At 37.0% G+C, this 17,658-nt stretch overlaps 1 protein-coding gene across 6 annotated transcripts in view; it reads right to left on the bottom strand.

The window, feature by feature from the left end:
• Window positions 1–338: 338 nt before the first annotated feature.
• Window positions 339–17,658, bottom strand: part of LOC124157566 (MICAL-like protein 2) — a 60,945-nt gene continuing 43,625 nt past the window's right edge. For 2 of the 6 annotated variants that reach the window (XM_046532397.1, XM_046532398.1), the window contains exons 5-14: window positions 14,384–16,425; window positions 13,992–14,147; window positions 12,727–12,955; window positions 11,778–12,263; window positions 11,016–11,154; window positions 9,933–10,035; window positions 9,089–9,214; window positions 7,359–7,474; window positions 6,051–6,164; window positions 2,636–3,925 (exon numbers count right to left, since the gene is read on the bottom strand). In XM_046532397.1, the coding sequence (XP_046388353.1) occupies window positions 3,687–3,925; window positions 6,051–6,164; window positions 7,359–7,474; window positions 9,089–9,214; window positions 9,933–10,035; window positions 11,016–11,154; window positions 11,778–12,263; window positions 12,727–12,955; window positions 13,992–14,147; window positions 14,384–16,425 (3,750 nt within the window). In that variant the 3' untranslated portion in view covers window positions 2,636–3,686. Of the gene's footprint in view, window positions 544–2,635; window positions 3,926–5,595; window positions 5,669–6,050; window positions 6,165–7,358; window positions 7,475–9,088; window positions 9,215–9,932; window positions 10,036–11,015; window positions 11,155–11,777; window positions 12,264–12,726; window positions 12,956–13,991; window positions 14,148–14,383; window positions 16,426–16,962; window positions 17,033–17,118; window positions 17,371–17,658 lie in introns of those variants that run through there. The other 4 variants (XM_046532403.1, XM_046532401.1, XM_046532402.1 and 1 more) reach the window with 4 other exon arrangements.

Below are 17,658 nucleotides of genomic sequence, written 5' to 3'. Positions count from 1 at the left end.
AGTTATTCCATTTATACTTTCCAATTTTTTTTAATATGACATAACTCCTTACTTAATAGTGGCCTGTTGAAATGATCACTAATTCATTATAACAACATGGGTGTCAGCTCCATCACTAAGGGTAATGATTTCCTACCCAAAGCACTAGATGGATTTTCTTATATCTAACTTAATCTTTTGACCAAACACTGAATGACCATTTTAATAGATTTCAATATTACCTATAATTACAATTAATTGTATGATTTAGGGCCCTAACTAACAGATAACCTAATATCAAAAAAGATGATAACAACCAAGTATTACTTATAAGCAATGAAAATAAGATGAGAACATACCTGAATTTTCTGCATCCATGGCTTCTTTTCCACTTGTCTGGAATTAAATACAATACATCCTATTGGCTTCCACTGTGGATTTCTTAAAATTCCTTGAATTATCATTCATCTACTATCATTTCATTATATCCTTCATGATCATCTGTTAAGCCCTCCTCTAGTACTGCTCTAGGTAGTCATGCTCTTTTAGCTTCATTATTTCTACCTAATAAGTGCATGGTCAAACAGGGGGAGGAAAAGATTTTTAAGATTACATCAATAATAAGGATGTCTCTTTAATATTTGATATGGTGCTATCATCACCATTATAACAACAGGATATTTATCTTTGCTTCATCATTAAAGATGATGAATTTTCTAACTAAGCAGTGCCAAGTAAACACCAGTGAGGGCCTGCAGGGGCGCAGCTAGGAATTAAAGCTTGGGGGGTTTTAGGCACAACTAATACTGGGATGTCTGGGGGGTATGGAATACCCACCAGGGTAAGCGATAGATGCAGGGGCCCTCCCCCAGAAAAATATTAAGATGTTTGGTTCAAAAAGGTGAGTTTTACGGCATTCTGAGGGATATTTTATTAATCCTTACTATATTACATAAGTAACATTAATCCAATTAATTAAAATGGATTAAACTTGAAAATTTATCTGAGTTCTGGGGGGATTTTATCCCCAAAAACCCCCTTGCTGCGCCACTGAGGGCCTGTACCCAGTACTCACTTGAGAGGAAGGAAAAGGGACGCACACGTTGTGTACGTCAGGGCACTTTAATGTTCAATTTTCAATTCATTTTTAGTCTAAACATCCATGTAGACTTAACGCTAATCAACAAGTTGCTAAAAGAAGATCTCTCGGGTAACTGATCCAGGAATTTACTCAAGAGAACTTCACGAGCACAATCCAGCTGGAAATCCAGAACAAATATGAGTTACTAGATAACAGAGAAGAAAAACTGAGGCCCCTCTGGGGTCCTCAAGGCCTCATGGGCCATAGGCCTGCCTCTGTCGCCTTAATAATAATCCTGCACGTATCTACATAAGCCAACACAATTCTCGTTCTGAAGTCAGAAAAACCTCAGGTAATAAAAAAACAAATGAAATATCTGTTTCCAAAGTATGCTTTATGATCTACGTAAAATATTGTCAGTATAAACAATAACATGAACATTACTACTCTACTTAGAGAAAATTGTTAATCAAAACACTAACACTCAATGTTTGTACTTCGACACTACACCAACTTAAGGATATAACCACAGAAAGACATTTACTACTGGCAAAGACTATCATAGGGAGAGCTAGAATTTAAAATTTGAGGGTGTACTTGACATATATGTGCTCATACCTAAGAGCACCACTTATGTTTTGCCAGCCCCAATAGAACTCAATTTAGCTCACTGAGATATATCACAATACTGACACTATCTCAGACATCTTGAATTCTAGGCCTCCAAGTTGTGCAAGCAGTTCTGGAGTGAGTTATCCCAAAAAAGTTGACGGAAATATATTTTGAATGACCCTGACCTTCCATTTCCAAGGAACAAAGAAATAAGAATAGAGACCAAATACACCATAAAATTTCCCTAAGTAAATCTTCTGAGTATATTTCAATGGCGTTGCCCCACAGTCAAGTCACAAAACTTGCGAAAATTGGCTCACTAACAGCAATATTCAAGATGGGGAATATGAAAAGGCATTCATCAAAATAATTAATTTTTACCAAAAAGATGAGCAGAAGACTATTTCTAGGTCACCAGCCTTGGTAGCCAGGCGAGATCTTTAAAAAAATAATGAAGTTCACAATCTTATTAGTTTACGAAGCCTAGAAGAAATGATTTGAAGATGGGACAGGGATAGGGACAGTTAGGGTTACCCTTTCTTTCCTTTTCATTCACATGTGTATTCTGAAATCCATCACATGATTATTATTCGCCATATGCGCATCATTAGGATGACTTATGTATAAAGGGATGACAGCCATCTACCCTGATTTGAAACCAAATTGTAAAAATATATCATATCTCATACCTAGCTATGGTGAGAACATATCTTTTCAGGACAACTGCTAAGAAATAAATGCTTCCCTCACATCTGATTCTCCGTAGAGTCATCCATCGACAGAAGAAAAAACACCTCCATCACATTCACATTCCAAGCATTTAAAATACACAGCAGGCAGTTAATTCTTGGAAGCAATTGAACTCCAGGAATAATACACCTCATTATGGTTTCTTTCTGCTGATCAGAAAAAAATCACTAACGATAGGTGTTCATGGGAGACTGGACATTAACCAAAACAATATGACAAAATATTCACGTTTATTTAAAAATTTCATAATGTCATAATTTATTTTTGTGTACCTTAAACCAAAGATACAGTTTAAATCAATTGCACAAGCAAAGTCTCTTGCCCAGCATTGCACTTTTAACTACACAACTCTATATAAAATTTTCAATTTTCATTCCATTTTCATGGAGCCAACATTCTTAAATAATGCTTTTCTTTAAAACATATTTGTGTGCAAATATTACATGATATGTTTGAAAAGCACCTCTTTTTACAAAAAGGAACAAGTTTTAGGACCCTAACTATACAAAAAGTGATTTTATTCATTTGCTCATGTGCTCTAAGTGAAAATGTAAACACTTTACATTAAGTCATGATGCTGCTAAGCTATCGATAAAACAAAAATAATAAATAAATCACAATCTCTTGGCATTTGTATCGATAATTTCATACTCAACTAACAGCAATAACCTATTTATGGTACACAGAGGCAGCTATTTCATGACATTACTCACATAAACAACCTGGCTATCTGGACATTTCACGAATTAAGGCAATGAAAGAGAGCTTGGTAAGAAGCAGATGCGTGATTAAAAATATAAACCACTGGATTGGCTTTCACACCACCAGCATATAAGCCACCCTTTCACTTCATGAGACAGAAAGCACACGCCAGGAGATACAGGATATATACCCTCACCAAGGAGCCAATAATGCTTGCAGCAAGATCAGTATACGAGCAGTCGATTCACAGCAGCAAGCCGAAAAAAATAGTGCGTACGTATGAATATGTATAAAAAAAACCAAATCCATTGCACAGCCATCACACACTTTCTTCCTCCATCCATTACAGCACCAATTGCGTTTAGAAAAAAAAGCAGAATGAAAACATTCCACCTCCTCTAAAAAAATACTCAAGTGTTACAATATGTCAATTTTTTTCTTCTTCTTCCTCACTAACATTTTACTCCTAAGGCCAGAACGATGAACCAGACACCCGAAAAAGGTGACCACGGCACCGAATTTCTCTATGGACGGGTGAGAGAACGCATTTACGAGGGCTCTCTCACAAAGCACCACCACCCTCCTTCTGCTTCCCCTCCTCCTCAGCCTCATCCACATCTTTGTCAGCATCCTTCTTCTTCTTACCCTTGCCCAAGTGCAGGACGCCCCCCGACCCCTTCTTGCCCACCACCTTCTTCTTCATTCGCTCCCACACCTTCCTCTCCTTCTTTGACTTCTTGCCCTTCTCCCCTATAGATGTCACCTCTTCCTCCTCGTCCTCACCCCTCTCTGCTGCCTTGCCTGCAGCCGACAAAATTTCCCCCACTTTAGTCAATACTTAATCTTAGGACTCGAGTTCCAACCAAAACAAAAACAGGCTCATCAACCTCCATGCACATCTAAGTGTGTATTTCATAAAACAAAAAGGGGACTGACTGGCTGAGCTCAAGACACAATAATACTTCTTCAATGCAAATGATTACGTAACAAGTGTAACGCCAAAAATATTCTTTCATTGTCTCAACAGAGCATAAGAAATTGAAGAAGCAACAAATCCTCATTCCACAAAGTAGAACAGTTCCAACAAGCAACTGCTTCCATACTGATAATTGCCAGCCGAATCCCAGACTAAAATCAATCAATCAATAATGAATGTGGAAGGCATAATTATAAGTTCCTCATTACGGTTTTACTTCACGAACAAGCTACTTTACTTCAGAACAGGACAAAGTTAGATGAATTCTAAAATGTTACTCTGGTTAAAACAAAACTGACAAAGGTTAAAGAAACAATGCCAAAGGAGACAATAAATAATTTTATCATGTAGTCAAAGTTTATAATTTAAAATGAAAACTTCAAAAATTAATTTAGTCATGAGCTCAATGATTAAATGTCACATGTATACTAGAACATATCTAACAATAACTTCTGCTATGATGAGCATGAAAAAACCATCCCAGATGAGAGTGACCACAAGTTCAACACAGACAAATGATATCTTGATTAAGGAGAAGAAGCAATACGAGGAACTACAACAACAAGTATGGTTAAGGCTTCCAAAAACCTCCATCCAGTTACACACAAAGATAAGAAAAAACAAACCATGCCCAAACTAAGGTATTTACTAAACTAAAATAAGGCAAAAATCAAGAATAATGTTATTAAAATCCACAACCAAAAGCAAACTTCTATTTAATTTTCAAAAAAATGAATCAAAGAATAGGACTTTGCATTTTATATTCCAAAATCCTTGATTAGAAAAGGGAGTTAAATGTAGGTTTCATTAAATTATAGCCCAGTTATCATAAATTCTCTACTACCCTTAGTGATGGGAAGAAGATATATTTTGAGTAATTACGCATAATGGAGCACAAAGTAAATGGAGCAAGCTTTTTAAGAATTATAAAAATGAAAAAAAAAAATATCAGGGCACTCAAAATCTGCTAAGTTTTCCATTTATTACTCAAATCCAGAAAAAAATATGACCACAGCATTCACAGGAAGTAAATGCCTCAATTTGCTCCCTTCTGCAGCCTAACCACTCTGAACATCTTTCACAAAGGAATCCTCCCGTTAATTACAACAGCTAGGATAAAGTACCAAGTCTGAAAGCAACTTTTTGCCTCTATGTTTAATGTTTAATATCCACAAAAACATGTACCCAGTCCTGGAAATATTATCATGAAACTTCAAAATATGAAGTTACAATTCCACAGTGTGTAGTCTAATACAATACCCCTAATGTACCTTTCTATACAATGAGAAAGTTGCACATGTGCCTCGAAAGGGATCAAGTTGTCTTTTTAACCCTATCCTTTACATGCCATGGCCTAAGCCAAATGGTTCTCAATGGGATTTCCAAGCCAAAAAAATAATGCAAACAGACCCAGGTTGGACACACACATTTGAGGGAACTCACGGGGTCAAACCAGCATTGTTTACACTTAATAAGGGCACAAGTCTTGACCAACCTTTTCCAGCACCAGAAATCAAGGTTTAGAAAATTGCAATCACAGCAACCCTCATCACCACCTTTAGAACGCCCTTGAAATGAAAGACCATGAATTTGTAAGAATTAATTAATTCTCAACTATTTTCTAATCAAAATTAAATCCTTTATCACCAAAAATTTAACGGCCTGGGGATTCTCTCAATAACCTGCTGGATTACCTTCACTTGAAAGCTAGGAAGAAATTGTTATCAATTTTCCAATTAAAAATTCGGACTCCAACAGCCTAATAAAATAAAAACTTGAGAGTTTTCTGGCACATAAGTGGCAGTAGAGAGATTTTTTAATTGGAAAACTGATATTAAATTTTATGGAGTGCATCACCCCAAAGGATGGGTGAATGCATTGAGTAATTATATGATACAGTTAAGGAACCTAAAATAAAACTGTTAAAAACCACCCTTCGTTGCCACGCACCATTAGTCATGGAACTGTCCTTGATTTCCATCAAAGACTGTTGTGAATTATTTATGGCCATTTCAGACACATTCCACAACTCCTGGGTACTGTTAAGAATGCTCTCTGGAATATCTAAAAAGGATTTTTCATCAATTGCTAATAGCTTCTAAAAATTATTCAAGGTAAACAGAAAAATAATGAACCAATAGTAAGAAAAATGATGAAACAGCAAACTAGAATTCTACCATCAGTAAATATTAAATTAAAAATGAAGGAATTGAATAGGGCATCAAAGGAGTTGGACTTAAATGTCTGCCCAATAAGTTTATTCTCTCAAGGCTAAATCAACAAACAAGAGTTTAAACAAATTTTAAATCGCCCATTAATTAGACAATGTGTAAAAAACTTATAAAATAACTAATTACACAAATGAATTTGAGTTAAAAATAGCAACATGCAAGGATTTGAGATAGTGAAATAATATAAAATTATTGACAAAAATTTAAAGAGTCTATCTATGTATTACAGAAACCAAAACCAACAGAGTGCATGACTGTGACAATGTTTTAAATTTAATATTAATTTCTGCGATAGACCACCATATCACAGGTAATAAGAAATTAAAATCACCAAAATAAAATTATAATTATTAGGTTGCAACAATTTCTGATTAAATAATCACTACAAGTTAAATCACCAGTATAGAAAAACATTTCAAGCACCAAGTTTTAGGTTCAGGAGCTAATTTTTGTCATGAAATGAGATTCAGTAAGGAGCAAAAACATATGAGAGCAAAAAATTTAATGTTATATAAATACAAAACACCATAAAATATACTCATGATTACACATTAATTACATAAGATAAAAATTATAACAAAATTTTTAAATAATGAAAAACAATTATATTTATCACAGAAATGCACCAACAAAAAAATGGAATGAGTGTAAAAATGGAATGAGTGTAGAAGTATATTAAGATTTAAAAAACTAGTAATGTTTGTACATGTACAAAAAAGAATTCTTTAAGTACTTGAGGCATAAAAAAAACATGCTGTTGGAAAATTATGAGAAAGAATAGTTGCAAAATAATACACATGCTGCATAAATTATGTACTTGGCACAACAATAAAGACTACGTATTTCAAATCAAAATCATTAATAGCCTACACCAAAAGATACAACGTCAGATACATAACCTCATGCATGGTAATTTTATTTGTACTCTGAGAAGTAAAGGCAAGTTATTTGAAATAATAACTTTATAACAATCAAACTATTACTCAGACTTTACAGTACAATCACTACCACACTTTAATGAACTGACCTGGGAACGCCCCAGCAAGGCGAGCCCTTACAGTTACATCCTCTTGAGCTTCTCTCAGACGATCACTCTCCAAGCACTGCACAACTTCATCTCGTGCCTGAACCACTTCCACCAGCCTAGGATGAAAAAATATAGTTCCAAGACATTAAGAATAAATACAACAAGAGGATTAAAGATTAGACACCCAACTGCCAGAAAAATATTTTTCAAACTATAATGAAAGCATTTTGAAGCAAAATTCCTAAGGTGTCTTTGACAATGGAATAGAAAACTGGGAAATAAAACTCCAATGGCCATTACAGGGGACCTCGTCGCAGGTATAACAAAACACTGTGTTGGTATGCTGGAAAGGGTATTCAACGGAAGCAGCCTTAGCGAGGCCCTACAAAACCCTCACGAAGGTTTCCTTCATAGTTGAACGAGTGTTTGTGAAGGGTTTCCGGTGGAGGGGTTGAGGTTGGTCACTGGTACGAATCTTCCCTTTCCAACATACCAACACAGTGTTTTGTTTATACCTGCAATGAGGTCCCTGTTATGGCCACTGGAGTTTTTTCATTTCCCAGTTGACCTTGAGGATGTAGAGCTCACCTTTTTATCTATAATGGAATGGAATTCTTTCAATTTACGTACAAGTAAAGGAACTTTTTACCCTCCTTCCTCAGAAGGGGCTGCGTTTTGGGTACAGTTAAGGAAAGGAGCTCTCCTTACGATGTACAAGACAGATTCTCGTAGTTAGGATAGGCCCAGAAGGTTTAGGGAGGTTGAATATTAATTATTAGGATGGTAACTATTACTAAGAAGGCACGAGCTAACACAAGCAGAACCTGAGATTTGATGTCCCCATTGAAAGGGAAAACTGCCCTATGAAAAGGGATAGTGCTTTCTATAAAGTGCTTTTCTTTGATATTTGGAAATCACAATGGGAAAGCTTTAAAACATTTTAATTTTCCATTTGTGCATTTAAAAGTAACGTTATATAAGGTAGTATGCAGCAAAAAAAGGTAAGACTAGGACAAAAATTAAACTAAGAAGATGAAAACTTGAAGACGTTTTATAGTTGGAAGAAGGATTGAACTCTTAATGACATAGGAAGCTTTAATATTTTTAATATTGATAAATTATTGGCTGATTAAAAAAAAACATCCAGCAATACCCAGTTCACCAAAATAATATCAGCAAAATGACAATGAACTGAAGCTTGATAGTATCATATCTAAATATACTGCACCAAAAAAAAAACCCCTACGTGAACTTTCCATGAATACAGGAATGTGTCTCTATTAATAAAACAAAAAAATAATAGTTACATGTACCTTAATGAGGCCAAATTCAAGTTCATCACATTAAAAAATTGTGCAAAAAATCCAAGGAGAAAAAATTACTCACCTTGACCAGGATTCAAACCCAGATCCCTCAATTTCCGGTAGGGTATTTTAGCCAGTTAAGCTACTTAGGCTTCATTCTTCCCTGTGGAGATTTGATGCCTTGGTAGCTTAACTGGCTAAGTACTCGACCTAAAATCAGGGGATCTGGGTTCGAGTCCTGATCAAGGCTAATGATTTTTTCTCTGTGGATTTTTCATACAATTTTTGCATTACGGGCGACTCCGTAAACATACCCCCGTGGCTAATTCCGGTATTCTCAAATTTAAAAACTCATCTTCACAAGAAAATCCAAAAGCTAATTTGCCCCACTCAGTTCCAAGCTTTATATCAAGTATCGCCTCTCACCTCTGTATAAGCATTTCCTCTCTCTCTTTGTCAGCATCAGTCTTAAGAGACGCAGGGCGTTCCATGAGGCAGCGAATTTGAAACTCTAGGTCTGCATGCTCTTCTTCAAGTCTAAGTTGACGTCTCCTACAAATAAAAAAAAGAGTAATTCATAATTCTCATGTACACTTATGAAAGTAAAAGCATTTTCTCCCAAGAATAATTATGGTGCATGATGTAATTTTAAACAATATAGTACACAAGAATATCCTTGTATGATATAATGCTAAACTTGATAGCCAAATACATAAACAAATTAGTGGTTATTGAAAAACTATATATTGTACAATTTTTTCGCCACCTCCCACTACATTCCCTCCCTCTGGTGGAAATAAAAAAAATACAAATGGGAATTTAAAAATACTTGACCCCATGTTGCAATGCCACATTTCTAAAAGAGTGAAGAAGAAGCTCAAGATTTAAAAAATACCATTGCTGTGTATTACAGCCACACTTCTAAGTGAGTTTGGTCAGCTAATGGCCTATAGGTCATATGTAACCAATGAAATAATATCATATGGCCATTAAAATAAAGTTTTTAAATCCCATGTAAATGCCACACAAAGCCACACCAAATTGAAGATCCAACATGAAAAGGTGGCTGCCACTAGCTCCACAGTAATAATCACAAGGTTGACGATTTAACTTGTATGAGACATATTGGAACAGGTGCGTATTATCAATTTAATTCTTCCCCTTGAATGTCAAACTCTTCGATGGCATTAGTTTTTAGGTAATGCCAACCTCTTCTACACAGCTAGAGTTTATACACAGCCTTTTTTTTTACAGTGGCTTGTATACTTACATGTACATAAGCTCAGCTTGACGACGAAAGAGCTCATTCTTTTCATTCACCAACTCAAACAGCTGCAATACCTGAGCTTCTACCTCGGCTGGTATCATTGCATCTGTAAAAAATATGAAAGTACAGATCCATTAGAGTGAAATCTAATGGCTGGCAAGCCAACTGATCAAGTAAATCAGAGGACAAGTTTAAAGTACAGGGCATGATTTTAAGTTCCTTTGCAGAATTCACTGAGGTCCATCCTGTATTTTTGAAATTAGAAATAATTTATTTATGATTTTAAACTGAGGATGAAACATTCTACAGAGTAATTTAAATAACTGAATGAAACAAAAGTATTTAAGTAATCAATAGGTATTTATTATCATTATTTAAATACGATCTTCTGATCCACTGAAAATAATGGGACACTTGAAATGGTAAAATTTATATAAATCAAGTTGAAAATTAAAAATTAACTCCTCACTTCCATCACTGGTAATTACAAAGGTCACACAGACTTGTATCACATTACTTCAAACAGGGCACGTATGAAAGAAATGGGGCGGACAATTCCAATTAGACAATTATCCCACACAGACATTAGGTAGTAGGTAATCAATAATTACAGAGTGATTTTACACATAAACTTCTCTCAAACAGACATGGGACTTTAAAATACCTTTTGGAATTTCTTTAATACCCAGGCCATAACATCATGCACCCAATTTTGGGAAGCTTGAGTTGACTTCAACAACAATTTCACACTTTCAAAAATTTCAGAAATAACAAAAGTGGAACACAATGTTAAAATATGTATCCAATAAAAGTTTTCAAATATTTAATTGAGGCTTACAAAAGAAACTAGTATAATCACAAGACTTGAAAATTATTTTATTGCAAAAAAGTATTAAGTCATTTCAAGATAGAAAATATATAAAAAGACAAATTATGATAAGAACAATTAATAAATGAAAATATTATCTTTGACTTCTTCATGATGATGGTAGTGTAATTAATTTTTCCAAGGGGACACATTACAATGTCTCTCTTGAACATAGAGGAATTCAAACGTATGCACCATGCATGGACGGACAACCTCACCATTGGGTGACTCCTCCTGCTGAAAGCGAGACCTGATCGCCCTCTCCAGGGCGACTCCTTGGCGCTCCAATTCCATTTGCTGGACTTCTATGTCACCCAATTCCCTTCTTATTTCCGACATCGGCACATGAGGATTAACCTAGGTAAGAATTGAAAATTAAGTGAAAGCTACGTTGCACAAGGAAAACAGATGCAAAATAAAAATAAAGAAGGATGAGAGGTTGAGCAGCGAATAGTTTCATCGTAAGAGACACATCAAAGAGTGTTTTTGCATAATAAAAATGAAAGGAATACTGAGCTAAGAATTCATGTACCAAAGGAAAAGAAATATTTTAGACAAAGTGAGAAACCATGCATGAGTTTGACACACTTCAAGTACAATTAATGGAAAAAGCTATTAAACAGTTCTGAAGCCTAAATTCAAATCCATCAGTAATTTCTTATTCTTATGCCACCTGGCAAGGGAAAAGTAAAATGGATTGGGAAGCAAACTAGTTTATTCAAAAATCCTAGTATCCTTTTTAAGCACTTTAAATCAGCCTTTAAATGCTACAAGATTTTCTCTACAGAGGAACCACACACTTTCTAAATTTGAAAGTAATGTCCAAAAAATTTAAAAGCAGAGGAATATGTTCAGAAATAGAGGAGCATTGTTCAAAAAAGATATCGGCCAGTACCAAGTGTCAAAAAGGCAAAGACATATAATATAAGAGTATAAAATAGCGGTTTCACTGTATTTGATTTAAACTCTCTCCAAACTACCTTTCTCTTTTGGGGCAATGGCCGCGGTGGGGCTGGTCCTTTCTTCCTCTTCCACTGTCCAAAGGTGCTCTTGTCTGGGGGTCTATCGCTAACAACAAGCGGTTGAGCTTCCTCATCCTTTGCCACTTCCTCCTCCTCTTCTCCACCACTGGTCCTACTCCTCCTGTTGCGATTTTCAACATCTTTTTGCAGCTTCTCTGACTCCGGAGGCAAGCGTGTCTTCAGAGAGACTTCTTCTGGCACTTTGGTTTCGCTGAGTTTGGACAATGAGACTTCTTCTGTAGCTGGGGCCTCATCTTTTGTTGGTGACTCGACTTGGGCAGTGCTCTGGGGTGGTAAAACTGGCTCTGCAGGAATGCTGTCTCGAGGAATGACAACTGGTTCCGGAGCAGCTGGAGTGCTATCTGAGGGTAGAGGGGGCACAGGACGTGGTGGGGCAGGTCTAGACTTCCTAGGCCGTCTTGGCGTACCACTAGGAGAGGTTGCCTGTAGAAAGAGATTTGAGATGAGTCACAGGTTGGTAGGTTGCCCCTATCCAGGGCGTGGTTGTGTGCACAACAATAAATAAAAACACTGAACAGAAAACAAGGAGAAATTCCATGCAAATGCCTATTTAATAAATAAACACAAAAATGTTCTGGTTAAGGTCAACTCATTTGGCTCATTAATGATGTATTTTATTATCTCTCCTATAAATTAGAAACTTAAAAATGGGAGGTGAATGAGCCTCATGACAGCCGAGGGCCTAATCTGGCTCAGGCAAAATCCATCCTAAGTCAAACCCTTCACAAAGTGGGGATCCATTGTACAAGCAAGAAATTCTTCAAGGATTACATTCATGCATAAAATGGCAGAATTATAGGACCATAAAATATTATTTAAAGCTTTAATATTTCCAGACAAAGTACTGGTTATCAAATGAAAATTCCGATGGAAAATTAACACTTACAGTGCTAACAGAAGGTGATGGTGAGGAGACAGTAGATGTATCCAGCGATGATGGAGGGGGTGGAGTAGTGACACGAGCTGGAGGAAGGGTGTGTGCATTCTTTGGGACAGGAGGAGGGGGGGCAGGCTTCTTCCGGCGCTTCCTCACCAACGTGGAGTCAGCACTGGGACTAGGAGAAACCCCACGACGGGGTAAAGGACTAGGCTCAGGGGTTGATGTGACAGAGTTCCTGAAAATAAAAATACACGTTAATCAAAACTTAGGATAATACATATGTAGTATTAGGAAATACTCCCGATAAACAGCAGCAAAAGAAAGAAAATAACTCCAGGTTTGGAAAAAAAATCTTGATGTTCAACACCTGAGGGAAAAAATGTACTACGTATTGCCAAGCTTCCCACAGTCTAAAGTAAAGGTAGTGACTGGCCATATATCTGGCACATATCAGTATTCAGTTTTTCTTCGGCTTCAATGTAGATGTAATAAGCTTTTATTACAATGGGAATTAAGTAAACACTTGTTTCATTGAAAACATCTATACTTACAGGTTAAATAAATTTAATTAGGAGGAAGATAATTTATCACCGGTTCTGATAGAAAAATGTATGAATAGATTTGACCTCAATGCGATTCTCTTTTTCTTAAGTCAGGAGGCAACATGATATTCAGGACAACTCCATATAATTGTGCATGGGAAAAAAACAATCATGAAAAGTAAGCAAGGGCGGATCCTGGATTTAGTTTCAAGGGGAAGGGGGGGCCACAATGATCTAACAGGCAAACAATCTTCTCACACTTGATATTAAAAACAACATGCAACAATTAATGAACAAAATGTTCTCTCTATTTTAATAAGAACATGATAATTAAATGATTTTGGCTCCATAATACACAAAACAAAATGAACGCAATGATAACTGTATTAAAAATTTTGTCTGTTTTTTAAGCGCCTGGGGGGGACACTTGCCCCTGCGCACCCCACCCTACATCTGCCCATGAATGTAAGGGTACACATAAAAGAGATTACTTAAAAATTTACACTATCAATACATTTGTATCAAGTAAAAAAGCATCTTAAGCCTTATGGGCATGTACTTTTAAAGCCTGTTATCTCATAAACTGATCACAACTAGTACAGTATTGCTTGCAAATTTATACCCTAATTGTGCATTTTACATCTATGCATAACTTTCTTTTCCTTAAACCCTTTCTACACAAATCAGACTAACTTAATGGCAAAATATTTCCATAACATCAATACTTACCAAACTGTTCGGGGCTTAGGTACAGGCATTCGTGGCTGACTGGTATACCCAAGGCTTTTTCTCCTCGATCTATCATTAAAATCTTCCTTCTCATCATCTTCCCCTGCACTCCAGAAAGGATTTAATCTATCTGCAGATGAAGAATCCTTGTCTTTCCTATTTAAGACACAAAAAGCACATTTAATTAACATGTAGGACTGATCAACCACATGAAGTCAAAAGGCTTAAATAATTGACTTAGCATCATTTTGGAGAGACAGACATTAAAAGTTTAACTGAATAATTATTGCAGCTTCAAACATTATGCTATGCATCATTCACTGGAACATGATTGTAAAGGAACAGGAGGGCATTTATACCCCAAATAAAGTTTGAAAGCTTCAAAAACTCACCTAACTGTATCCAAACTTGGATTACTTCTCCTAGAGGCTGGAACTGGAGATGCTCTTAACATTGGGCTCTTTTCATCTCCATCATCCTCTTCATCACTGGAGCCAAAAGGATTGAGAGAACTGCTAACAGGCTTCCGCAGAACTACTTCAGCCTTTCTACTGTCATTCACCTCTTCGTCATCTCCAAACGGATTGAGATCATCAGGATAATCTATTCTAATTGAACAGTTACTAGGTGCTAAAACTTCAGTCTTCTTAACTTTAGTGCCTTTATCCACAGTGCTTTTATTTTCAGGAGATTCCTGCACCACTTTCGCGTCCCCAGTCACAGGGGTTAAGGTAGAACTGACTTCATTCCCAACAACTTGAGGGTGCTCCGGAACCCTGACTTCCCTTTCCTTATTAACATCTGCATCACTGGAGGCATCCCTCAGAATTTCTTTCGCGCCATTCTCATCACCACTAACATTACTGCTAATAGAAGCTTTCATAACAATCTCACTTGACTCCTTCCCAAGGTCCAATCCACTCTTATCATCAGTCTTTTCAACAACAGTCCTATCAATCTCTTGAGATTTATCACCATTTCCACATTCTTTCATAGGAATTTCATTTTCTATTGCACCAACTAATGGTATATCTGCTTTATCTCCCTTCACATTGGAAGTATCGACCGAGCTACCATGCCCTAACAAATCTACAGTGGCTTCATTGGAAGTATCATCCATAGCCTCTTCCTTTGAAGAAATTTCAGATCCCTCAAGTTTACTTGGGGTAGATGAAGATACATCTTCTTGGGAAGGAACAACCTCTTCCCTAACTTGAGGGGTATCATTTTCATCCATAAAGGGAATATTTTCTATTGAGCTTTCATTCTTTCTTTCTTCCAAAGCCTTAGTTTCTTCCTTCTTCGCGTCAACACCAATACTAGAATCTTCTACTACATCACTACCTTCAACAACCGGTAAAGGAAAATGAACAGGATCACTGGGTGATTTCACATCCATCCTTTCTACAACAGACTTATCCTTACTCAGTCTATCATTCACATCTCCCTCCTTTGCTAAGGAACCACTCACTGACACACACTTGCTGTCTTTAGGCAAGGACTGCTTGGCCTGAACTTCCTTCTCAAACATACGAACGCGATCAAACACAGAAAAAGCCCGTGCATTAGGAACTTCCTCGCCACTCTTTCCAGTCTCTTTTTTTCTAAGTACCACTTCCTCTGAATTGGCGTCTTCTTGTCTTGAGACGTCATCCACCGGATGCAACCTTTGAGCTAGCTGAGATTCGTCAGTTCGGTGGAGTTGAGATTCTCCTTCCTGCACTTCGTTTATTTGGCTAGTGGCCTCATGCTTGACATCTGACTTGTTTCCATCATCTAATAATAGTTTCCTCCTGGTCTTGACTGGGGGACTGAGCTTCTGATGAGACTTCGGAGGCAGGAATGAGCTGCTGTTGCTGGGTTCGGCAAGACATGGATGGGCATCATTTATCGCAGGATCACCAGAAACTTGATCTTGAGAGTCATGAGCTGAACTTTGTGGACCTTTTACATCGGCTACCGCGGTACATGCACCTTCGGTCTGTGTGGCCTCCAATGCAGACTCAAAGTCTTCGCTGTAGCTGTCCATGATGGACCCTGCAGCACCATCAGCCTCATCCCCAGCATCTGAAGCCTCATCATCAGTACCGACAGCCAGCATCCCTTCAGGATCGCCATGAATCTTCCTGCTTTGCTCTGAGACTGGAGACGGTGGCTCTTCATCGGGGCACACCTCGCAGCAGAAAGCTCCCGATTCAGTTTCGTAGTAACCACCAGCTGGGCTAAGCTGCTGACGACAACGAGCACAGCGGAAGCATGTGCGGTGCATGAGGATAAAAGACTGTTTACTGGGGGAATCTGGTTTCCCCCCTCCGCTGTCTTCTTCTCCTCCTCCTTCATTTTGAGTCCTTGATGAGTATGGGATGCGGAGTCTTTCAGCAATGAAGATAGGCAAGCCACATTCAAAACATGGCTCCCTCTTTGGTGCAAACACCTGTAACAATCATTCCAAGGATGACTAAAGTTGAACTTATAAAAGCACTAAGGCAATTGCATTTTAGCAAAGGCTTGGCGATAGTCTACATTGAGTTAAAACAAAGAGTTTCCCCATTCGAAAAAGCAAGAAATTCACAAATCATGCCATGTCGATAAATAAACAAAATTTCCCAAGAAAATGTTCAATATTGAGAGGGTTTTATAGAGAACAACATGACATCCCCATAACGAATCCCACGCAACAAAAAAGATAATACAGGAAGTAAAAGAATGGGCAATCACTGAAATATGCCCATAATTGTGAGCTCATATTATAAAAAAGTTAAAGGAACTGTGACGATCTATCACTTGTGTAAGAGATGAATTCGAATTAAAATCCTCAAACTAGCAAACATGAGATTTTCAAATAATTTAAGTAGTTTTAATATACACTGAATCCGAATATACTTCTAGAAGTGTTAGTGACAACAAAATTCGAAAAATATTAGCAGTGTTAATTAATGTTAGTTTCAAATAATAACAAAGATATGCTTACTTGGGAGGTTGGAATTTGTTTCATAGCACTTGGCTCAAAACAAAAGTCTATATCAAACGACATTTAATCCCTGGGAAAGATTTGACACGAAATGTTATCAATCAGTAAATTACGCGATACTAAATAAAATCATTATTGTATCAAATAAAAACTCACGGAATTAAAAAAAATCAATCTGAAATAAATTATCAGGGCAGCAGCTGTAGGTACGAGGTGCATTATTTTAATAAAGGTAAACGACTTCGTTGCCACGTCGGAGACCATTTCGTGACTATTAATGACAATAAGTACTCAAATTCCTTCGATAACATTTTAACAGGATTTTAAATTCATGAATTTCAACAAATTCCCAACGCCAACAAACAAACAAAGGCACAGCAGACCAGTTTCTCTTGAACTTTTCAAATGTAACGCAAGATGTCGCCACTTCTTCCGCGAGAGCACAAATGAAAATCGAATATTGGCTAACAATAACGGGCTTTGAAGCGCAAGCACGTCCGGTCGGCGGAGGTTTAAAATGTAGATGTGAGTAATAAGATTCTTCACTATATTCTTTACCTTGATAAATTAAGCAAATCCTCTTCCATGGAAGGGAAACGAAGGTACGAAAATAATTAATATTCGCACCAGAAAAAACCCGCGATCCAGAGCTGTGACCTTTATTTGATGATTCTTCCTCGTTGAAATTCAGTAACT

This window comes from Ischnura elegans, chromosome 4 (assembly GCF_921293095.1).
Source record: "Ischnura elegans chromosome 4, ioIscEleg1.1, whole genome shotgun sequence".
Lineage (NCBI taxonomy): Eukaryota > Metazoa > Arthropoda > Insecta > Odonata > Coenagrionidae > Ischnura > Ischnura elegans.
The sequence above is the reverse complement of the archived record's forward strand: the minus strand, read 5'-3'. Positions and strand labels throughout refer to the sequence as shown.